Source organism: Sus scrofa, chromosome 5, assembly GCF_054392235.1.
Source record: "Sus scrofa isolate SSC_HxYL_T2T_F1_AM1 chromosome 5, Sscrofa_HxYL_maternal_Yorkshire_Landrace_v2.0, whole genome shotgun sequence".
In the NCBI taxonomy this organism is placed as follows: Eukaryota; Metazoa; Chordata; class Mammalia; order Artiodactyla; family Suidae; genus Sus; species Sus scrofa.
The window spans coordinates 70,357,423-70,382,595 of NC_139387.1; the positions used below are offsets into that span (position 1 = coordinate 70,357,423).

At 43.3% G+C, this 25,173-nt stretch overlaps 1 protein-coding gene across 1 annotated transcript in view; it reads right to left on the reverse strand.

Annotated features, from left to right (window-relative positions):
- Nucleotides 1–8,405: 8,405 nt before the first annotated feature.
- LOC110255226 (antigen WC1.1-like) overlaps nt 8,406–25,173 on the reverse strand; it is a 39,798-nt gene continuing 23,030 nt past the window's right edge. The window contains exons 5-14 of the mRNA XM_084956811.1: nt 18,922–19,014; nt 18,526–18,840; nt 17,476–17,790; nt 13,807–13,848; nt 13,401–13,715; nt 12,408–12,545; nt 11,908–12,000; nt 11,554–11,640; nt 10,520–10,666; nt 8,406–9,125 (exon numbers count right to left, since the gene is read on the reverse strand). Coding sequence (XP_084812937.1) covers nt 8,980–9,125; nt 10,520–10,666; nt 11,554–11,640; nt 11,908–12,000; nt 12,408–12,545; nt 13,401–13,715; nt 13,807–13,848; nt 17,476–17,790; nt 18,526–18,840; nt 18,922–19,014 — 1,691 coding nt within the window. The 3' untranslated portion in view covers nt 8,406–8,979. The remainder of the gene's footprint in view (nt 9,126–10,519; nt 10,667–11,553; nt 11,641–11,907; nt 12,001–12,407; nt 12,546–13,400; nt 13,716–13,806; nt 13,849–17,475; nt 17,791–18,525; nt 18,841–18,921; nt 19,015–25,173) is intronic.

Here is a 25,173-nt window from a genome sequence, read left to right on the forward strand (position 1 = left end):
AAGCCTAACAATATTTCAAAATATCACACCTATCCTCCACTGAAACCTAGGAGTGAGGTTCAAAGTGAATTGGGTTGATCAGATAGAGGGAAATGGTCGTTGCCCTTCTAATTTTATCAAATTTTTGTATAATAATAATAACACCAAAAACCTGCTGCTACCTAACAATACCTTTTACTCTAACTGCCCTCTGTCTTTTCTAGCTTTTTGACAATATCCTAAATCTCTGCCCTTTCTATCAAATTGCACCTTCTATTCTTTGTAACTTCTGTCATTTCCCATCCTTTCCATTAGTATGTATTTTCCATTCCCTTCTCTGGCTCTATTTGTGGAGCTACTCAGCACCTCTAAACCCCCATTCGTGTAAAAATTTTAAGTGGTTGTGTTTACTTTGAACTCTTCCCACCCCAAACTATCCTCACATATTTCCTAGAGTTGTATCAAGACTGAGAGATAGCTGGGGAGCCAGGGACGAATAAGCCAAACAATGCTATTCTCCTTCCCCAAACCATTCTCAGACTCAAGTTTTCCCAAAATCAACCATTTATAACAATTATCTGAATCAAGAGACATAACTAGTCAATCACCTGGAAAGAACTCCAAGAGTTCAATGGCCACACTATAAGGTAAGTACGTTTTGTTTTGAAGGAACCGTCTCTTTTCCAGAGTGGCTCTATTCCCACCAGCAATATAGGAGAGATCTAGTTTCTCTGCATCTTCATCAGGATTTGGTATGACCACTACTGTTTAGTAAAGCAGCTCTAATGGGTGCATTGACTCAGTCTATGCCTTTTAATTAGAGGGTTTGGTCCACTTACACCTGATGTAATGATAATATAAGTGGATTGAGTTCTACCATTTTACCCTTTCCCTCCTGTTTCTTTTGGTCCTCTTGTTCTACTTTCTTTTAAGTAATTGAATACATGCAACATTCTGCTTTAATTCCTCTGTTAGCCTTCTAGATGTATTCCCTAGCATTTTTTTTAGCAGTTATTCTAGGCATTGTAACATGCACCATTATGTCCTGAGTCTCCTCTAGCTTCTACCTAAATTAAGTTCCTGTGAAGTATCTTCAAATTGTTGTGATTTACTTTTTTAATTACTCAATGAATTTTATTACATTTATAGTTGTACAATGATCATCACACCCTGATTTTATAGCATTTCCATCCCAAACCCCCAGTGCATCCCCCTACTCCCCCCAACCGGTCTCCCTTGGAAACCATAAGTTTTTCAGAGTCTGTGAGTCAGCGTCTGTTCTGCAAAGAGGTTCATTGTGTCCTTTTTGGAAGAATCCACATGTAAGTGATAGCATTTGATGGTGCTGTCTCATTGTCTGACTGACTTCACTTAGCATGATAATTTCTAGGTCCCTCCATGTTGCTGCAAATGCTGTTATTTCTCTCCTTTTACTGGCTGAGTAATATCCCATTGTGTATATGTACCATGTCTTCTTTATCCACTCCTCTGTCAATGGACATTTAGGTTGTTTCCATGTCTTGGCTGTTGTATATAGTGCTGCAATGAACATTGCAGCTCATGTACCTTTTCAAGTCATGGTTTTCTCTGGATCAAAGGGTAATTCTATTTTTAGTTTTCTGAGGAATCTTCTTACTGTTTTCCACAGTGGTTACACCAGTTTACATTCCCACCAACAGTGTAATAGCGTTTCCTTTTCTCCACACCCTCTGCAGCATTTATTGTTTGTAGACTTTTTGATGATGGCCATTCTGGCCGGTGGTACCTCATAGAGGGTTGGATTTGTATTTCTCTAATTATGGGTGATGTTGAACATCTTTTCATGTGTTTTTTGGCCATCTATATGTCTTCTTCGGAAAATTGTCTGTTTAGATCTTCTGCCCATTTTTTGATGGGGTTGCGGTTGTTTTGTTGTTGTTGTTATTGAGCTTCAGAAGGTGTTTCAAATTTTGGAGTTTAATCCCTTGTCAGTTGCTTCATTTGCAAAGATTTTCTCCCATTCTGTGAGTTGTCTTTTTGTTTTGTTTAGTGTTTCCTTTTCTGTGCAGAAACTTTTAAATTTAATTACGTCCCATTTGTTTATTTTTGTTTTTATTGTCATTACTCTAGGAGGTAGATCTGAGAAAATATTGCTGTGTTTATGTCGGAGAGCATTTTGCCTACGTTTTCCACTAAGCGTTTTATATTTAGGTCTTGAATCCATTTTGAGTTCATTTTTGTGCATGGTGTTAGGAAGGGTTCTACCTTCATTCTTTTCCATGTGGCTGTCCAGTCTTCCAAGCACCACTTATTGAAGGGACTGTCTTTTCTCCATTGTATGTTCCTGCCTCCTTTTTCATAGATTAGTTGACTGTAGGTGCGTGGGTTTAATTCTGGGCTTTCTATCCTATTCCACTGATCTACATTTCTGTCTTTGTGCCTGTACCACATGGTTTTGATGACTGTAGCTTTGTAGTATAATCTGAAGTCAGGGAGCCTGATTCCTCCAGCTCCAGTTTTCTTTCTCAGGATGGCTTTGGCTATTCTGGGTCCTTCGTGCTTCCAAACAAACTTTAAGATATGTTGTCCTAGTTCTGTGAAATATGTCCTTGGTACTTTGATAGGGATTGCATTGAATCTGTAGATGGCCTTGGGTAGTAGAGTCATTTTGATAATATTGACTCTTCCAATCCAAGAGCATGGTATAGCTTTCTATCTGTTTGTGTCATCTTTGATTGACTTCATCAGTATCTTACTAACTTCGGCGTACAGGTCTTTTGTCTCTTTAGGTAGGTTTATTCCTAAGCATTTTATTCTTGTTGATGTGATGGTAAATGGGGTTGTTTCCCTAATTTCTCATTCTGCTCTTTCGTTGTTAGTATGTAGAAATACAGCCGATTTCTCTGTATTAATTTTGTTTCCTGTGACTTTGCCAAGTTCATGGAAGAGCTCTAACAGTTTTCTGGTAGAGTCTTTAGGATTCTCTAGGTATGCTATCATGTCATCTGCAAATAGTGATAGTTTTACTTCTTCCTTTCCAATTTGGATTCCTTTTGTCTCTTTTTCTTCTCTGATTGCTGTGGCTGGGGCTGCCAAAACTATGTTGAATAGTAGCAGCAAGAGCGGACATCCTTGTCTTGTTCCCTATCTCAACAGGAATTCTTTCAGCTTTTCACCATTGAGGATGTTGTTAGCTCTGGGTTTGTCATATATGCCTTTATTATGTCGAGGTAGCTTCCATCTATGCCCACATGCTGAAGGCGTTCTATCAGAAATGGGTGTTGGATTTTGTCAAAGGCTTTTTCTGCATCTATTGAGAGGATCATATGGTTTTTATTCTTCAGTTTGTTAATGTGGGGAATCACACTGATTGATTGGCTGATATTGAAGAATCCTTACATCCCTGGGATAAACCCCACTTATCATAAGGTACAATCCTTTTAATGTATTGTTGGATTTGGTTTGCTGGTATTTTGTTGAGGATTTTTGCATCTATGTTCTCTCAGGGACATTGGCCTGTAATTTTCGTTTTTTGTGGTATCTTTGTCTGGTTTTGGTAGCAGGGTGATAGTGACCTCATGGAATGACTTTGGGAGTGTTCCTTCCTCAATAGTTCCAAACTATTGTTTGGAATGTTTCAGAAGGAGAGGTGTTAGGTCTTCTCTAAATGTTTGATAGAATTCGCCTGTGAAGCCATCTGGTCCTGGACTTTTATTTGTTGGTAGTTTTTTCATCACCGTTTCAATTTCAGTACTTGTGATTTGTCCATTCATCTTTTCTATTTCATCTTGGTTTAGTCCTGGAAGATGGTACTTTTCTAGGAATTTGTCCTTTTCTTCTATGTCGTCCATTTTATTGGCATATACTTGCATATAGTAGTCTCTTTTGATCCTTTGCATTTCTGTGGTGTCTGTTGTACCTTCTCCTTTTTCATTTCTAATTTTATTGATTTGAGTCCTCTCTCTTGTTTTCTTCTTAAGTCTGGCTAAGGTTTTTTTTTTTTTTTTATCAATTTTGTTGATCTTTTCAAAGAACCAGCTTTTGTTTCACTGATCCTTTCTACGGTTTTCTTTGTTTCTGTTTCATTGATTTCTGCTCTGATCTATATGATTTCTTTCCTTCTGCTAACTTTCAGTCTTCTCTGTTCTTCTCTCTCTAGGTGCTTTAGATGAAAGTTAGCTGGTTTATTTGAGCTTTTTCTTGTTTCCTGAGGTAGGTTTGAATTGCTGTACACTTCCCTCTTAGAACTGCTTTTGCCACATCCCATAGGTGTTGGAGTGTTTTGTCTTTCTTGTCATTTGCTTCTAGGTATTTTTTAATTTCCCCTTTGATTTCTTCAGTGATGCATTGGTTGTTTAGTAGCATGATGTTCAGTCTCCACGTGTTTGTTTTTTTTGCAGTTTTTTTCTTTTTGTTGATTTCAAGTCATATAGCATTGTGGTCAGAAAAGATGCTTGATATGATTTCAATTTTCTTAAAGTTACCGAGGTGGGATCGATGTGATCAATCCTAGAGAATGTTCCGTGTGCATTTGAGAAGACTGTGTATTCTGTTGCTTTTGGATAGACTGTCCTATAAATATCTATTAAGTCCATCTGGTCGAATGCTTCATTTAGGGCTCTTTTTCCTTGTTGATTTTCTGTCTGGATGATCTGTCTATTAATGTAAGTGGGGTGTAAAGATGCCCACTATGACTGTGTTATTGTCAATTTCTCCTTTTAAGGTTGTTTGCTGTTGCCTTATATATTAAGGTGATCCTATGTTGAGTGCATATAGATTTACAATTGTTACATATTCTTCCTGGATTGATCCTTTGATCATTATGTACTGTTCTTCTTTGTCTCTTATAATATTCTTTATTTTAAGGTCTATTTAGTCTGATATGAATATTGCTACTCCAGCTTTTTTTTAATATATATCTGTTTGCATGGAATATTTTCTTCCGGCCTCTCACGTTCCTATTTGTATGTGTCCCTAGAAGTGAAGTGGGTCACCTGAAGACAGCATATACATGGGCCTGTTTTTATATCCATTCAGCCAGTCTATGTCTTTTGGTTAGGGCATTTAGTCTATTTGCATTTAAGGTAATTATTGATATGTATGTTCTTATTGCCTGTTTATTAACTGTTTTGGATTTGTTTTGCTTGCTCTTTTTTCTTCCCTTTTTTTTCTGTTCTCTCCTCTTGTGGTTTGATAACTATCTTTACTGTTGTATTTGAGTTGATTTTTCTCATTTGTGTGTATCAGTTGTAGATTTTTGGTTTGCAGTTACCCTCAAGTTTTGATATAGGAGCTATATGTACATACGAGATTGTTTTAAGTTGTTGGTCTCTTAAGTGCAAGTGCATCCCCAGTGTCCTGCATTTGTACCCTCCTTTCCTCATGATTTCTGGTTTTGGTCGCATATTTGTGCATGGGTGACTTTCTACATTTCCTGTGCATATGCCTTTACTGGTGATCCTTGTCATTTGAGGTGTTTTTGTTTCTGGTTGTAGCCTTTTCTTTTCTGCCAAGAGAAATTCCTTTAGTATTTGTTGTAAAGCTGGTTTAGGGTTTCTGAATTCTCTTAGCTTTTGCTTGTCTGTAAAGCTTTTGACTTCTCCTTCAAATCTGAATGAAAGCCTGGCTGGGGAAAGTCATCTGGGTTGGAGGTTTTTTCCTTTCATCGCTTTAAGTATATCATGCCACTCCCTCTGGCCTACAGAGATTCTGCTGAAAAATCTGCTGACAACCTTATTGGGGTTTCCTTGTGTGCTATTGGTTTCTTTTCCCTAGCTGCTTTTGGTATTTTCTTTTGTCTGTAATCTTGGTCAGTTTGATTAAGATCTCTCTCAGGGCGTTCCTCCTTGGGTTTATTTTACATGGTACTTGTTGCTTCCTGGATTTCAGCAAGTGCTTCCTTTCCCATGTTAAGGACATTTTTGGCTATTGTCTCTTCAAATATTTTTTCTGTCCTTTTCGCTCTCTCTTCTCCTTCTGGCACCCCTATAGTACAGATATTGGTGCATTTAACATCGTCCCAGATTTCCCGTAGACTGTCTTCAGTTCTTTTCAGTCTTTTTTCTCTTTTCTGTTCTGCATCAGTAGTTTCCACTAGGCTGTCCTCCCCCTCACTTATTTGTTCTACTGCCACCTGTAGTCTGCTGTTGCTTGCTTCTAATGAATTTTTCATTTCCATTATTTTATGTTGCATCTCTGCTTGCTTAAGTTTTCAATCTTCTATTTCTCTGCTCACCATTTGCTGTAAATTATCAATCTTTGCCTCCAGTCTATTTCCAATGTCCTGCATCATCTTCACTATTATCAGTCTAAAGTCTTTTTCCTGGAGGCTGATACTCTCCAGATCACTTAGATGTCTTTCTGTTTTGTTTTGTTTTTCCTTGCTCCCTTACCTGAGTTATAGCTTTCTGCATTTTCATTTTTATAGGTTTTTGGTGTGATCTCCTTTTTGCAGACAATAGAGTTGTAGCCTCTCTTCCTTCTGATGTCTGCCCCGATTGTGGCTAAAGTTGATAAGGGTGGCTTGCTCTAGTCTTCCTGATGGGAAGGTGGATCTGATTCTTATCCCTCTGGTGGGTGGGCCTTTGTCTCCTGGTGAGATTAGAGGCAGCCTGATTACTGATGGGTGGGGCTGTGATCCCACCTGGATGATCCTTTGGCCTGGGCCTTCTCAGCACGGATGGGTCAAGCCAGATTTTCCCAAAATGTCCACCTCTAGAGGAACACACACTGATGAAATATTCCAGAAACATCTCCTCCCATCTTCTTCCCCCACAGCAAGCCACAGACACCCCCCATTTTCCCAGGAGATCCTCCAAGCACTGCAGTGAGATCCAACCCAGATTCCTATGTAGTCCCTGGGACCCAGGGCACATGAAAAACCGTGTGCCCCTTTCAAGAATGAGGTCTCTGTTTCCCCCAGTCCCATGGAGCTCCTGCGCACATGCCCCACTGGCCTTCAACGCCAGATTCTCCAGGGGCTCTTGCTCCCAATGCCAGATCCCAGGCATGGGGACCTGATATGGGGCTCAGTGCTCTCACTCCTGTAGGTGAGTCTCTGTGATACAGGTACTTTCCTGTCCGTGGACTGCCCACCCGGTGGGCATGGGGTTGCTTATGTGATTTCTATTTCTTCCTAGAGTTCATTGGTGTTATCTTTGTCAGACATGATCGAACCCAAGTTTGCCATTTCCAGAATCCCCAACCATGATTTTCAATTGCTGTTCCTTTAGATCCACTTACTCTCTCAAAGCTACAGCAGTAAACAAGTAAAGGCATTAGCATTCAATAAAGTCTGGAGTTTCCGAGCTTCTTATACCCTGAATTTACATAAATGTGGCAAGATGTGCCTCCTTTAGCTTCACAAAAACTCAATTCATCCTTCTAAATATTTAAGAAAATTCATGCAAAACGGAGATTCTCAAATATGGACACAAAAAAGAGAGCAATTAAATCAAAAACCTCTACTGAATAACCATTTATGTTGCTGCAAAGAGAACACTAAGACCCACCGAGAATCATTGAAGAGTTGGATAAAGACTATGATTAGGAGTTCCCGTCATGGTGCAGTGATTAATGAATCCGACTAGGAACCATGAGGTTGTGGGTTCAATCCCTGGCCTTGCTCAGGGGGATAAGGATCCAGCGTTGCCATGACCTGTGGTATAGGTTGCAGACTCGACTTGGGTCCCACGTTGCTGTGGCTCTGGTGTAGGCCGGTGGCTACAGCTCCGATTGGACCCCTAGCCTGGGAACCTCCATATGCCACTGGGGCGGCCCTATAAATGGCAAAAAGACAAAAAAAAACAGAAAGACTATGATTAACAGCAACACATCAGCTGTATGAATGTCTATATCAATAGCATGGCTCTTCTTCTAAGGACAAGTTTGAAATACAAGTTTATGTTTTCTGATCAAAGACCATCCTTAGTTAATTCAATAACTTCCATTCTCCATATAAGACAGGGGCCTTATGTACCAGATAGACTATCCTTAGTCCAAATTCAAACATCACTCTCACTCTTTCATTAACAACTCAGAAACTACGAGTATTACAGCTATAGATCAGGGATCAAGGATATTTGGTGAACAATCATAAACAAATCCCAGAAGGACAGCTGTGAATGATATTATAGTAGGACCTAGCCAGATTTCTTAAAGAAGATCAAATTGGTAGAACATACGTGTGAGCAGCATTTTCCTGCCTTCAACTTGCAGTGAAGAGATAGAGGAGCTGATATAATTCACTTGGAAGGCTATATAATTGGACAACAAATAACAGTGTCTCAAAGAAACAGGAAGAAGTGATGGAGAAGAAAGACTGTATATAAAGATTTGATAACCAACTAGACATGAGAGAAGAGTGACGAGGAGTCTGTATGGCCACAAGGAATAAACAGAAAAAGTAACCTGAGGACGTAGAGACGGAAAAGGAATAGGCAGGTGTGTAGAATTTGATGTTTTATTTGATGTTTTATTTTTAATTTTATTCCATTTTTTATGTATTTCTTAGGCAGGACAAGGAAAGCCGTATCCATTCTCTCCCATGCGCCAACCTCCAACCTTCAGCTTTGAAAATCACACGCTAGTTTGGTGCCTCTCAAGAAAGAGGCTCAGACTAGTTCAGATGAATCTTCAGGGTTACATCTTTCTCCATGAGCCCATCTTGTCAGGAATGAGGGTGTGAGTTTGGACCAAGTTTAGAGTCTCTTGTCTAAGTAAGAGTGACCTGGAGCATCTGTGAGCCTGGGCACAGACATGACTTGAACAGCATTTGGGGGAGATGAGAAAACAGGGCAGTTCACTCACCTTGCCCTTTCCTTTGAGAGAACATAGTAATTTGGGATCAATTCACTGAATGCATTTGACATGATACATTAAATTACCAACAAAGGGAAAAGTACTTTACTCAGAACATTTCACTTTGAGCAGTTTCATTCTAATACAATTATACGTCAGCAAAACACTGTTGAAATACAAGCCATTAGCGTATCTGAGTCTTCGTCTCATATCATTACAACATCATGGGAAAGCCACCGTGGAGGTGCCAGGGGGACTTAGTTCAACGTCATCATACTCAGGGTCCCCCTTTTCCCTCTGGAGAAGCAAGGGGTTATCTTCTCCTTTCCCAGGATCAGCCGTCTCTCTAGGGAAGTTCAGAGAAGAGCCTGAAATAGTCCAGAGAAGTTTGCTTAGAACCGACACTCAGGGACAGGACAGTGTCCTGTGGTGGAAGCAAGTTTAGCAGGTGGTGATGGCAAAGCATCTTTGGGGACCCAGTAATGCTCAGAGAGGCTCAGACTAATTCGTATGAGTTACAGGACGGATGCATCCGTCCTGTCCTATGGGGATCCAACTCATCTGGGCCTCTGGGGCCTCAGTTTACTGTGAAACTTGGCACCACAGGATGGGACATCTGTGCCCAGGAGCTCTGTGAAGACCTGTTTCCTGGCTTAGACAATCAGCAAGGAGATGGCCCATGAAGGGAAAAATCTCTAGAAGGACTTGAAAACTTTGCTCACAATTGACAGGTCTACCCTGACAAAGACAGGAAGACAGGAAACCACATCTGAAGAAATCTCAGCTCCTCACTGATGATTCAACTCTGCCCTTGGTGGTCTTGACTTGTGTTCCCAGCTGCCCACCAAAACAACCACAGGCTGCTTTCATAGCTGCCCCTTCCCCGGGAATTGTATGGACCTCAGAAGGAGAAATACCCTTCTCTAGAGAAGGACTGGATTCACTTGGTCATTACAGTGTCCAGAGCAAAATAGCCCTAACCCGCCCACAAATCTGAGTCTAATATTCACCACCATGGGCTTTATTTTTTTTGATTGTTTGTTTTTTGGTTTTTTGCTCTTTTTTGTCTTTTCTAGGGCTGCTATCGCAGCATATGAACATTCCCAGGCTAGGGGTCTAATCAGAGCCGTGGCCTCTGGCCTACACCAGAGCCACAGCAACGCAGGTTCCGAGTTGTGTCTGAAACCGACACCACAGCTCACGGGAATGTGGGATCCACATTCCACTGAGCAAGGCCAGAGATCGAACCCGCAAACTCATGGTTCCTAGTCGGCTTCGTTAACCACTGCGCCACGACAGGAACTCCCATGGGCTTTATTTTATAAGGACACAATACAGCATAGACTTTATACCTACTTGGGCTGACATGTGGTCACAGTGCATCTTAAAGTATAAAAATGCTTCACAAATTTCAATATTAAAAGATTGCATTTCATGCATGAGACAACCCAAAAAAAAAAATGTTACCTGAGCATGTGTTCCATGTTTGGATTTGGTAAACATAGTCAATTACTCTATAAGTCTTAATGCAAGAACATCGAGGATAAAGCTATGAAGACATTGATGCCCAGTATACAAAGTGATTCCTCCCTCCCAACAAGTCTGACAGCATTACACAAAGGAATGTGGTGGAGGTGATGCTATCAAGCAGAGGAGGTCATCCAAATTTTGATTCTCCAGGATGGATTGGTATTGAGGAGCTCACATTCATCCTTACGAGACAGAGACCAAAGATGACAGGAGATCAGTCAACCCCACTCACCTGTCTGAGAGGCCCGCATCCCACTCTCCTCTTCTGGAGGCACTTCCCTGGTGCCCTTCGGAGAGGCAGCAGGAGCCCCAGGCATGGGTACCTCTTCAGCATCATCATAACCCTCAATGGGGGCATCAACCCCCTGGGCTGAGGGTTCTAAGGGCAGACAGGGGGGTCAGGTAAGAGCACAGTAAGTGGGTTTGCCTGGGAAATACTGAAAGTCCATTCTGACCTAGCGTCTCTGACCTGATAAATACAAGCACCATCCACTCATTCACTTCTTCTTTTTATTTCTATTTTTCCTTTTTTTTTAGGGCCACACCTGTGGCATATGGAAGTTCCCAGGCTAGGGGTTGAATAGGAGTGGCAGCTGCTGGCCTACACCACAGCCATAGCAACACCCCTTCCTTAACCCACCAAGTGAGGCCAGGGATCAAACCTGCATCCTCTTGAACACTAGTAGGGTTCATTATCTGATGTATTCCAATGGAAACACCCACCATTCACTTCTTCTTTCAACAGGTTTCTCTTCAAGGCCATGACTTTTATTGTAATGTGCCCATGAAGCAGAAACATCTGTTGGTTTTTTTCCTTGATTAAAACCGCCTGTTTCAAAGTAGCTAGTACATGAATGAGCTTTACTAAAATGTTTTGCCCTATTATGTTCCCCTGATGTTGTTATGTAAGATAATGGCTGCCTGGGAGTTCTCCTGTAGCACAGCAGGTTAAGGATCAAGCATCGCTTCTGCAGTGGCTTGGGTCACTCCCACGGTACAAGTTTGATCCCAGGAACTTCCACGTGTCAAGAGCACAGCCAAAAGCAATGTGTGCTTGTTGTGACTGTATGAGGAGGGTTTCTGGACACAGAGAGCCCAGCCACCACGTGAGACATCACAGAACAGTGAGGGAACGGGAGTCTGGACCCCATCTGGAGTCAAGAGGTCCCACAATCCCAGTCAAAGGAGAGCCGCTCCCCTTGGGTCCCATCCATAAGGGGGAACTTCCCTGCCCCCAACACCCAGCCCAGGCACAGCCTCCTCTACCATCTGGAACAGATTTGGAGTCTCTGTTCTCTTCACCTTCCCCAGTGTAATATGGCAGTTTCGTCACTGAGTCATCTGACAGGAACCCTAAGGTGAAGAAAATCATCACAAAGGAACAGAACAGACCTTCCCACTCCCATAGGAGCCACGAGGCTGAGAGGACGTGCTGGGACAGCCTTGGCTCCTGGAGTGTAAAGGGAGTTAGGAGTTCACAGGGGCTCTGGAGAGGCCCATCATGCCACCTTTGCTGCAGGGGCTGCCTCTGTGGGCCTGGGGCAGATGTAGGGTCTGTGGATGCTGAGAAGCCTAGGCTGACCACCAGGGGTCCCAGGAGGGCAAGACAGAGACACACACCTGGGCTGCCCAGCAGATCCTCCTTCGGTGTTACAAGGTAATCGATCTCTTCATACACGGCCTCAGCGAGAGCACCTTCCAAGCCGGATAAGGCTGAGAAAACCACCAGCAGCTCAAACATTGCCACCCTAGACACCCTGAACCAGCAGGCGAGTTCTTCAACTCCCCCATCCTCATACACACAAAACCCTCAGGACTGCTGGGAACTCGTATAGTCCATGCCCCATGTGCTATGTCTGCACCTTCTGCCCTTGCCTGACCCTAAATCCACATCTCAGCCCTGACTCTCTCTTCTCGCACACAAGAGGCCATCATGGTCACACCCCAATTCTAAGAACCTCTGTCTCGTCAGCCCTTAGAGTTCAGCATGGAGCTGACGGAGTTTTACAGACTAACGGGGGTAAGAACAGAGACCTCACCCGCTTTTCCCCTCCTCACACGCAGCCCCATTTCCCACGTCCACACACTCTCCCTGTTACCCAGTGCCCCCAACAGCCCACCTCTGCGCTCTGCTCTCCATCTGAGCAGCTGTGTCACCAGGATGATGAGGACCAGGAAGAGAAGAGCCCCCAGGATGAGGCAGAGGATCTCGGGAAGGGAAAAAATGCCAGGGATAGGATTGGAGCCTGGTCTGGCCCCTACGGAGAACAAGACAAGAGGGGTTGGACAAGGTCATGGGCACAGGGAAACTCCCTGCCAGCATTTCCACAGAGCTCTGGACAATGCAGTCCCAGCCTCTGACACAACTGGACTGACTGTGACTGGGATCCACCAGGTCCTGCCCTTTGAAAATTCAACTCCAGGGCAGAGCTGGTGATCATCAAGGAGCTTCCCTGCTGAGACAGCCTCTGAGGACCAGGCTCACACTGCATCCCTTCCCCAGGGATTCTCAACACCAGGGCATCAAACAAGTCCTGAGACTGGTACCTTGCTATTGAGGATGGACATTCATGGGCAAGTAGGAAAGCCTTAGAGCCTATAGCACAGGAACTGGCCTCCCATGACCAGGTGCATGAGAAATTTCTGGCACCATGAAACAAGGCAGGGAAGTTTCCAGGGAAAATGCCCTGCTTCCTCCCCACCAGCCAGTGACTCCTGAGGACCTTTCCTCTCCTGAGTTGGCTAATTCTGCCAGAGAGTCCACAGAACAGGTCCCAAGAATCTGAATACCCTCCCCTGTCCATGGGTGTGGCTGTGTACCTACTTTAGTCAGGGCTATATAATTCTTTCACCTAGTGAAAAAAAAAATAGGAGTTTGGAGCACAGGAATTGAGTAGAATGCAGGGAAGCTCATCTCCCCATTGTGAGCCCTGAAATCACTCCTCAGTTACTACAACCTCGTGTTGAGTCTTCACCAATCCCCCTTCTCCCTTGTCCAGAGCTCCAGCACCAAGATGCTTTCTTAACAAATTCTCCATCTCACCCCTGTACATCCCATGGCTCCATCATTGCCCCAGCTCACCCAAAGCAGATTCCAAGCCCCCTCCACTCACCAGAGCACCTCACTCCAGCATCCTCCTCATGCTTGCAGTCACTCTGCCCCCAGGGCCCCGCAGCACAGTCCCACAGGGAGGACTCCCTGCCCCTGCACTGCACCTCGTCCAGCCAGATGCTCCCACTTCCAGGGCCAAATGCCGCATCCCGCAGGGCTTCCAGGGCATGGCCACAGCCCAGCTGCTGACATACCACCTCGGCCTCTGCCAGGCTCCAGGAGTCATCACACACAGTGCCCCAGGAGCCGCTGTGCCACACCTCCACTCGCCCTGAGCACACGCTGTCTCCTCCCCTGAGTCGCAGCTTCTCTTTGTCTGAAAAGGCAGCAGCCCCTCCTGTGACTGCCCCTGGTGGGAAGGAGGGAGCCCCTGGGAGCCACGGGAGAGGTTGGAAGTGCTGACATACCTGTGCAGGGGGCAGTAGTTGGGCAGCTCTTGGGTCTCCTTCCTGCAGAAGCAAACAATGGGGAGGTGCTGGGTCAGGGACAGTTGGGGTGTCTGTGTCTCCAAAACAAAGTTATCTATGGTCCTTGGCTCAGTCCAAATGACAAGCATAGACACAGGCTTCACTATCTGATGGGGTGAGACATTCATTGCATCCTATCACCAGCTGTAATAACTTTCTATTTTTACTTGTTTATCACTCTCTATACCCCACAGACATCTACAAATACACACACACACACACACACACACACACACACACACACACATACACCCCTCCTGAATTAAAACTCCAGTAGAGGAAGGACCTTACATATATTATATATTTTTCAGCTATTAGGACAGTGCCTGGCACATTGTATGCATTTATTCAGCAAGTATATATGGAGGACCTTCTCTAAATACTGTGATAGTGGTTTGATATTTATTAAATAAATGAATAGATGAATAAAATCCAATGAAATATAATTCCTTTAAATTCTTGCTAACTAGTAAGGCAATAAAGAAAATACACATGAATACTGTGGTAACAGAGAAGAGATATTTTAAAAATAAAAAATCCAGAATCACAGAGGTAATTTGTATTCAATATTACACTTATACTTTTTAAAGAAAAATTATATAACAGATTCTAAACTTTTCAATCTATTTTCAGTATGATATATGAACAAAGAGATTACATAAGAAGATGATACTTTTGGAGTTCCCTTGTGGCTCAGCAGGTTAAGGATCTGGCATAGTCATTACAGCAGCTTGGGACACTGTTGTGGCACAGATTTCTTCCCTGGCCCTGGGATTTTCCACATGTCATAGGCATGGCAAAAAAAAAAAAGCAGAAGAAGAAGAGAGGACACTTTTTTAAAAGGAATGAAACAATTGGAACTTAGAGAAAGTTAGATAAGTAGACAAATAGCTAGGTAGTAAGTGTCCATGAGGTTCAAACAAATATATTTTTAAAACTATATTAAGAGGACACAGAGATTTTTTACAAGGTACAACCAAAAAAACCATATAAAAGTATTGAAGACAAAGAAAACATATAAATTCAAAACAGATGAGGAAACAGACATATATACACTATTTGTCATAAAATATCAGAAATGACATATCCTTTCCATATTACCCTATCACAGTCCTACCCTAAGCAGTAAGACCATTTCTAAAAATGATGTAAGGACCTCTTTCGGATGGTTGCTCACATTCAGTGACAGCTACATGTAAAAGAATGAAATTAGAACACTCTAGAATACCATACACAAAAATAAACTCAAAATGGATTAAAGACCAAAATAAAAGGCCACACACATACTATAAAACTCCTAGAGAAAAATGTAGGCGGAACACTCTTTGACATGAATCACAGCAACATCTTGTTTGATCCACCTCCTAGAATAAGGTCAATGAAAACAAAAATAAACCAATGGGACCTAATTAAACTCAAAAGCTTTTTCACATCAAAGGAAACCATAATAAAAACAAAAAGACAACACACAGAAAATCTTTGCAAATGATGCAACAGACAAGGCCCTAATCTCCAAAATATATAAATAACTCATACAACTCAGCAACAAAAAAACAAACGACCCAATCGAAAAAATGGGCAGAAGACTTAAACAGACACTTCTCCAAAGAAGATATACAGTTAGCCAGTAGGAACATGAAAAAATGCTCAATATCACTATATTAGAGAAATGCCAATCAAAACTACAACGAAGTCCCACCTCATACCAGTTAGAATGGCCATCATTAACAAGTCTACAGATGACAACTGATGGAGAGAGTGTGGAGAAAAGGGAACCCTCCTACGCTCCTGGTGGAAACTTAAATTGGTACAACCACTATAGAAAACAGTATGCATGTACCACAAAAAACTAAATATAGAACTACCATATGATCCAGCCACCCCACTCCCAGGTATATACCCAGACAAGTCATTCATTCAAAAAGATATATGCACCTCTTTGTTCACCACAGCACTATGCAAAATAGCCAAGACATGGAAACAACCTAAATGTCCACGGAAACAGATAAATGGATTAAGAAGATGTGGTACATATATACAATGGAATACTACTCAGCCATAAGAAAGACAAAATAATGCCATTTGCAGCAACGTGAATGCAACTAGAGATTCTCATACTAAGTGAAGTCAGTCAAAAAGAGAAGGAAAAATACCCTATGATATAACTTATATGTGGAATCTAAAATAGCACAAATGAACCTATATACAAAGCAGAAACAGATCACAGACATGGAGAGCAGAATGTTGGTTGCTATGGGGAAGGAGGAGAGAGTGAGATGGATGGACATTTGGGGGTTAATAGATGCAAGCAGTTATTTTGAAATGGATAAGCAATGGGGTCCTACTGCACAGCACAGGGAACCATTTCAAATCTTTGGATTAGAACGTGATAGAAGATAGCATGAAAAAAAAGAATGTATATATGCACGACTGGGTTACTGTGCTATACAGCAGAAATTGTAGCAACACTGTAAAACAACCATAGTTTAGTATGAAAACACAATTGAACTACCAATAAATAGGCAAATGGTAATATGAGCTGCAGTACCAACCTCCCGTGAATAAAATATTATGCCATTGTTTTACAAATGCATTAAATCTACCTGGAGGAATATCCATGATATATTGTTCAGTGATAAAAAGTGGATTTGACAATAATGTGTAAAACATAATCCCAATCTTATAAATATGAGTTACAAGACACCATCAACATTAACTCTTTTATGGGTATATGTGTTTGGATATGTTTATGTGAAAAATGTAGGGAATTTGAAAAATAGCATATATTAGTCCATTAATCTTGTTTACATCAGGAGGATATGAACGGACAAGAGGTCATGGGATGGGATTAGTTTATCTTATTACATTTTATATGTCCTCTCTGTTTATAATAATTAAGTAAAGCCTTTGTCATTTAGATGAAGGAGAAAGGAACCGGTCTTTTTAAGCATAAAACAGGGCAGTGGAAAGGACACAATTACCCTATGCCAAGCATGGTACAAACCAGTAGGAGGAAGTCTGGCAGATTCAGGGAAAAGACAGAGAGATAGGTGGGGACTTAAAGGAAGGAGGGCTGGCCATCCTTTCATGGCTTCGGTGTTCCTTTACTTGGTAGTATTGTTCTTTCCCTGGGAGATCACCACAGGGGTAAAGTTCCCTTACACTACTGTAGTGAGGGTGAACCTGAACCTGTCTCCTTGTAACCTCCATCCATTACCAGAGTCCTGTCCCCAGAGCAGCTCTGCTGAGTCTCCTCTCTCTTCATTGGGAAAGTCCTTCAAAGTCTAAGGTCAACAATTAGGCTACATTGACTCTGGCATTTCTGCTAATTAGCCTGATTATAGACTCCCTGTGACATGGTTTCTGGTTGTTTTTGCACTGTGGACACAGGCACCCCCTCTCCCTAGTGTTTTCACATAAACTGCTCTCAGCCCATGTTTCTTTACTTTTTCATTTGAAACAATATTGCCACAAGTAGATTAAATAATCTTGATGTAAAATTCATTTTATAGACTTGACTTAAGCTCATCATTTAGATTTGAATATATAAAATCTCACTAAAAACATAGTACAGGGTTGGGACAGACACACAGAAAGACAGTAAGTCACCTGCACAGGAGACATAGGCTTCCTCCTTTGAAGAACATGAACTATATTTCCAAGGGTCAGAAGGACACTCCCAGAGAGAGCGATCAGTTTTCCGACACTGGATTCTATCCACCCACCAGGGTCTAGAGCCTTCCCTAAGAGAAACAGAAGAATTGAGGGTTCCACTGTCCCCACAGCCAAGCTGCCTGCAGATCATGGACAAGGTGATGTCTTCCATGGGGCTGCGGCAGACACCGCCCCAGGTCCCGTTGTAGAAAACTTCCAGCCACCCGGCACACTCTTGGTCCTCGCTCACCATCCTGAGGGCCAGGGACTCTGCAATGGAAAGGGGGGAACACAACACAGTGAGCCCTCCACTCAAAACTCGGGGTTTCTTCTCTCCCAGAAATTGTGGACACTCATCCCCAACAAGCTGTTACTGGGTGAATTTGTCCATATCTGTCTGCCTTTCTACTTCTACCACAGTGATGTAGTGAAATATGAACTGAGAAGGAACACCAACCTGGGCCCCTGCAGGAGGGGGAGCTAAATCCTGCTTCCTGACAAAACCTCCAAAAACTATGTGAAAGGGGTAGAGACAGTGGAGTGGCAGATAGAATGATGGACCCCCAGAGATGCCCACATTCCCAATCCCTGGAACCTGTGAATATGTTCCCTTACTTTTCAAAAGGGACTTTATAGACATCATTAGGAGTAGGACCTTGGAGTGGTGAGATTAACCTGAAATATCATGAATTAACCAAGTAAACCCAATCTACTCACATCCTTAGACCCACTAGTCTTTAAATGGGAACACTTTTCCTGACTGTGGTTAGAGGGAGATGAGACTTGGAAGAATGGTCAGAGAAGAGAATGTTCTCTGTCTGAAGAAAAAGAGAGGGAGCTCCTGCAGGAGCAAATGAAAGCATCCACTTCACATCTGCTACAAAGTCAGGCTCCCTGGGAGGAGGCATCCTCCTCTGGCCATTTCAGCAACTCTCCCTCAGGGCTCAGATCCCACCTCCAGAACCTGCCCCCCTCTCCCGCCAGTGGACAATGTGTTGAGCGGACCTGAGCAGATGACCCCTGCGTCCTCTTTGTGTCTGCAGTTGTGCTGCCCCCAGCCCCGGGAAGGGCACTGCCATAGGTGGGACTCCTTTCCTGTACAGTTCACGTCATCCAGCCAGATGCGTCCTGAGCCCGCCCCAAAGTGAGCAGACCCCAGTGCACTGAGGGCTTCTCCACAGCCTAGCTGCCTGCACACCACATGCGCGTCGTCCAGGTCCCAGCTGTCATCACAGACGGTGCCCCAGGAGCCCTGGCGAAGGATCTCCACTCTCCCTGAGCAGTAACTCCCTCCATCCACCAGGCGCAGCTGTCTGCTGTCTGAGGAGAGAGAGTCAGAAAAAGAGGTGAGGCATTTACACAGGGAAGGAGGAGGGTTTTCTGGTCCTGTGTGACCCCTACCTGAGCAGTTGGCGGTGCCCTCCTCTGAGGCTGCAGAGCCTGCTGGTTCAGACAGGGAGTCATTGCACTGAGGCAGCACCTGAGTCTGGTTTCCTATAGAAACAGCAATGAACAGAGGGTTGGTGGGGCTGAAGCACAGGACCTTGAATTAAGCTAGTGACCTACTGCTGCGGTCTGAGATGAAAACTGTAACAATGCAGTAAAGTTATCAAAACTAAGATTTCACCTTCTCCATGGAGAGTTCTGCTTCTGACAATGTCAAAATTTCTGTTTTAAGTCAAGAATTTCACTAAGAATGAATTTACGAAAGGGAGAAAATATCAATACTGTTGATAGTGTTGCAGGGATTGGGATGCGGGTGTCTCTGGGGGGTCTATCATTCTGTCTGCCACTCCTCTGTCTCTACCCCTTTCGCATATGATTTTAGAGGTTTAGTCAGGAAACAGGATTCAGCTCCCCCTCCTGCAGGTGCCCAGGTCCTTCCATCTTGGTTCAAATGGAAGAATTTTACTCTTTTCATGGCTAAGTAATATTCCTTTGAATATAAATACAACACCTTCTTTAACCATTCCACTCTCTTTTGGCCTGTAGAGTTTTGGCTAAGAAATCCACCAATAGCCTAATGTGGGTTCCTTGTAGGTGACACTTTTTTTCCTGCTACTTTTATGATTCTTTTATCTTTTTTTTTTGCAGTTTAATTATAGTGTTTCTGGGAGAAAGCCTTTTTGCAATCAGGTAATAGGTGGTCTATTAACTTCATCAATTTGAATTTTCAAGCCTCTCGTCAAGTCTGAAAAGTTCACAGCTATTATTCACTTAAATCAACTTTCTAACACCTTCTCCCTCTCTTCTTTCTAGAACCACAATTACTCTAATATTTATATGTTTGATAGAGACCCATAGGTCACATAAGGTATCTTCAGTCTTTTGGTTCTCAACAGACTGATTATTTCAAAGGTTGTACATATCTTGTAGTGGCTGATTCTATCTTGAATTTTGTCTGCTCTTCAATAGATGCTCTCTTGCATTTTTTTATTTCATTTATTAAATTATTCAACAACAGGATTTCTGTTTGGTCCTTTTTATAACTCTCATCTCTTTGCTAAATTTCTCATTTTATCCATCTATTGTTTTCCTGAGTTTGTTGAATTGTCTTTCCATGTTTTCTTGCAGCTCATTCGGTTTCATCGAAACAGCTGTGTTGGATTCTTTATAAGTTAGATCACAAAATTCCATGTCATTGACATGTGTCTTGGTCAGTTTTGGAAGATTATTATTACCCTTTTGTGATGACATCTTTCCTTGATTCTACATTTTTCTTTTAATTTTGCATTTTTGCTTTTGTCTTAGAAATAGCAGACACCCCGCCAAAACTTTACTAATTACCTTCAGTGGTATATACTCTTCTCTGACCTTGTATAAACTCTCTTGCTCCCTCTTATAGCAGAAATCTTAAGCTTTCGTGTTTTCTCCGATTCTTACAACTCAACAGGTAGGCTACTAGAAATCTCTCTTCTGTTTTGCAGAATGTTGTGCTGCACCTCAATTCTATGGTTTCCTCCTTTCCCGCAGACCCTAGTCTGGTTTTTTGAGATCATTCCATTTACTGGAGTTTGCTCTCAACGCCACTCTTGAGAATACACACAAAAATAGCTGTAAGGAGAGCAGGAGTATGTGTGGGTTTAGAACTCAGGGCACTAGAGGTGTCCACAGGCCCAGGGAGGGAGATCTTTGGGTGACATTCTCCCAGAGGCTTGTGGGTGTGTTTCCTGCTGAAGCCCTGAGAACGATCAGCAGGTACCGCATCACTTTTACGTACTTTGACTTTCTTATTGATCTTTGACATCTCCTCTGTCCCTCCAGTCATGGAGACCCAGCCCCATAATTCTGGGTGCTACTGGAGAGAAATTGGTTTCTCCAGCAGTATCCCACGCAGCTGGTTGAGTGGGGACTAACTCATAGCTCTCCTTTTCTCCATGCAAGAGACCCCACTAGCTAATTCAAACGTCTGCTGTGTCACCTTAGTGTGAGGGGCAGCTCTGGCAAAATCCTTTAATCCTTTCCAATCATTCAAATATGTTTTCTTTTTTTGTGGGTATTTGTTTTGTTTTTTGCTCCAATGGAGTACCAAAATATCCCCTCAGGAATCCTGGACTTTTACCAATTTTTATCCATGGGTGTCTGACCAGTCAGCATTCTCAAGGTTTCACCAGGTTGTCCCTGACCATGGTCCAGGGATTGGGACAAGTTCACTAGCTCTTACTAGTTCACAGCTCTTACATTACTAGATACCAATGTTTATCTGCCTATTACTGGATGCCCAGGTGGGTGACCATCCTTCTGGTCCCTTGGTAAAAGATATTGCATCCCACAACTTTCCCAGAGGCACTTTTGATCATGAATGTATGGTTAATTAGTTTTTAAAAATGGAGGCAGAAAGGAGAGACATCTTACACCACCACAATGCTGATGTCACTCCTCCTTTGTCAAGACTTAAATATTTAGACGGGCGCTCCCGAAAGGGAACTGCGGAGGAGAAAGGGATCCCGGGGAGAGAGGACAAGATGGCGGAGGAGTAGGGGGACACGCTCACCCTCTCCCACAAACACAACAAAAAAAGCACATCTACAGAATAAATGACTCGCACAGAACAGCAACCAATCGCTGGCAGAGGAACCTAAACTCCAATAACGGCAAGAAGTTCGTGACATTATTGGGCAGAACGGGAGAAAAGAGGAGAGTGAGAGAAGGTGAATCCGAGCGGGATGGGTGCTCCCGAAAGGGAACTGCGGAGGAGAAAGGGATCCCGCACCCTGGAAAGTCACCTACCAGGCGAAAGATCAAACGAACCGGAGGAATCTCCAGATGCAGAGAAGAGTGTAGCAGTAAGTTGGAGTACGGAAAAGCCGATCAAGAACCCAACGGACCATCTGAACTACAGGCACAGTCACCAAAAATTGAGACGCCTGGGTGGGGGCTGGGCACCGAGACCTCGGCTCCAGAGATTAGTCCCCAGGCTAGGGGGGCGGGGCAGAGCGGAAACTGCTTGGGAGGTCTAGAAACCATTTGACGGGGCAGAGACTGCCTGGGAGACTAGAAAACAAAGCTGTTGCAGAGGAAGGGAGCAATACTCTAGGAGCGGGGAAGTGGAAAGCCGCATCAGAGGGAACCTGGGAGAAGAGCCTGGTCTGCGCCCGTGCTGGGGAGGGGAGAGAAGAAGGGGTGGGTCCCCATAGAATACCCCCCATGCCACAGCAAGCTTACAGGCCCGCTAGCTAGCTGAAAGCTGTGCTTCCCAGTGCATTCCCTCCCCCCACCCCCACCACGCCCTACGCTCTCAGGGACCTGGAACTGCCTGCCATCCAGGAGGGCTGGCCTCAACAATTGCCTGAAGCCTACCACCGCAGGGGCTGACCCTGCACAGGCCTGCTTGCCCTTTGGAGGGGCTACACTTCCGCAGAGCAGCACCAAACACCACCAGCCCCTGAGAAAAGGCCTGCAGCCCAGAAAAGCTAGAGCAAGCTTAGCCAGGCTGTGAATAGATCGGCCTAATTCTCGGACGGTTTTTCTGAGTCGGGTTGCCCCGGGGAGGAGCCTCTTGGGTTTCCAATGGCCCTGCTACCCACCCAAGCCCCCAGGGGATGCTCTAGTGGACCAGCTGCATAGGACTGCCAGCTCCAGGCAGGACCCCCTGCAGCCCAGAAAAGCTGCAACAAGCCTGGCTGAGTCGGGAAAAGATCTCAGACGGTTTTTCTGAGTTGGGCTGCCCTGGGGAGGAGCCTCTTGGGTCTCCAAGGGCCCTGCTACCCGCCCAAGCTCCCAGGGGGTGCCCCACTCCCGTGAAATAACTGCTCAGCACCACCAGCCCCCTGGAAGAGCCCCTGCAGCCCAGAAAAGCTGCAACAAGCTCGGCCAGACTGTGAAAAGATCCGCCTACATTCTCAGGCTGTCCTTCTGAGTTGGGCTGCCCTAGGGAAGAGCCTCTTAGGTTCTCAGTGACCCAGATAGCTGCTCCAGCCCCCAGGGGGTGATGCACCCCTAAAAAGCAGCTGCCCAACACCGCCAACCCCCTGCAAGAACCCCACAGCATAAAAACACCAGAGCAAGCTCTGCATGACCAAGTGAAATCTGCTACATCGTGGTGTGGACCTCCCAGTCCTGTCTGCCCTCAGGAAGTCCTCCTTTGCTTCAAAGAAACACTGTTAGCCCCATCAACACTCCAAAAAAGCAACACTGCCTCAAAAAAGACTGACCAACAACGCCAGCCCTCAGGAAATATTCCACGGCAGTGACAAGGCAAACACTGCCCGATAATGGAGAGTACAACTCCCTCAGGAGAAAGAAAACAAGCAAGATGAAGAAGCTGAGAAACCACCCCCAGTCAAACCAACAGGAGAACTCACCTAAAACAGTCAACAATGAAACAGATCTCTGCAGTCAGACAGACCTGGAGTTCAAAAGAGAAATACTGAAAATACTGAAGGAATTAAGAGAAGATATGAACAGTAATGCAGATACCCTCAGAAAGGAACTAGAAAATATAAGGAGGAGCCAAGAAAAACTAGAACATTCATTTGCAGAGATGCAAACTGAACTAGGGGCAGTAAAAACCAGAATGAATAATGCAGAAGAACGAATCAGTGATATGGAAGATAGAATAATGGAAATCACTCAATCTGGTCAACAGACAGAAAACCGAATCAAAAAACTGGAAAGCAATATAAGAGACCTATGGGATAATATAAAGCGGGCCAATCTACGCATAATAGGAATTCCAGAAGGAGTAGAAAAAGATAAGGGAATGGAAAATATATTTGAAGAAATTATCGCTGGAAACTTCCCAAATCTAAAGGATACTGGATTCAAGATACAAGAAGCACAGAGGGCCCCAAACAAACTGAACCCAAACAGACCCACACCAAGACACATCATAATAAAAATGGCAAAAGTTAGTGATAAAGAGAGGATCCTCAAGGCAGCAAGAGAAAAACAGAATGTTACCTACAAGGGAACCCCCATAAGAATATCAGCTGATTTCTCTACAGAAACACTACAGGCCAGGAGGGAATGGCAAGAGATATTTAAAGTGCTCAAAGGAAAAAATATGCAACCTAGAATATTCTATCCAGCAAGAATATCATTTAAAATAGAAAGGGAAATAAAAATTTTTCCCAACAAACAAAAACTTAAAGAATACAGCAACACAAAACCCAGGTTAAAGGAAATATTGAAAGGGCTTCTCTAAACCAAAAAGAAAGGAAGGAAAGGGAAGAAAAAAGAAAAGAAAAAAAAAGAAGAAGAAGAAGAGGAAGAACTAGGACTGAGGAAACTGCAATCAGAGAGCAGTCACTCAAATAAGCCAGCATACAGATTTAATCATGAACATGCTTCAAACAAAATAAAATTAAAAAGAAAAAAATAAAAAAGAGTCATCAAAACCATAAAATGAGGGCAAGGGATGTTAGGAGGTAAATAACCCTTTTTGATTGTATGTATGTCTCTCTCCTTAATTTTAATATAGTAATGAAGTGTTTCAACTTACAGGACCATCAGGCTAAAACACACAATTATGGGAAGGGGTTAGCATACTTAAAAAACAGGGCAACCACAAGCCAAAACCAAATATTGCATTTGCAAAAAATGAAAAAAAAATACACTCAAGCAGATAATAACAGGAGACCATCCAACCAAAAAAAAAAAAAGAAAGAAAGAAAGAAAGGAAGAATGGAGAACCATAGAATCAACTGGAACACGAGGTTCAAATGGCAATAAATAATCATCTATCAATTATCACCTTAAATGTCAATGGACTGAATGCCCCAATCAAAAGACACAGAGTGGCTGAGTGGATAAAAAGGCAAAAACCTTCAATATGCTGCCTACAAGAAACTCACCTTAGGACAAAAGATACATATAGATTGAAAGTGAAAGGGTGGGGAAAAATATTTCACGCCAATAGACATGACAGAAAAGCAGGAGTCGCAAGGCTCATATCAGACAAAATAGACTTTAAAACAAAAGACATAAAGAAAGACAAAGAAGGACACTATTTAATGATTAAGGGATCCATCCAAGGAGAGGATGTTACTATCATCAACACATATGCCCCAAATATAGGAGCACCCAGATACATACAACAAATATTAACAGACATAAAGGGAGATATTGATGAGAATACAATCATAGTAGGAGACCTAAATACCCCCCTCACATCAATGGACAGATCCTCTAGACAGAAAACCAATAAAGCAA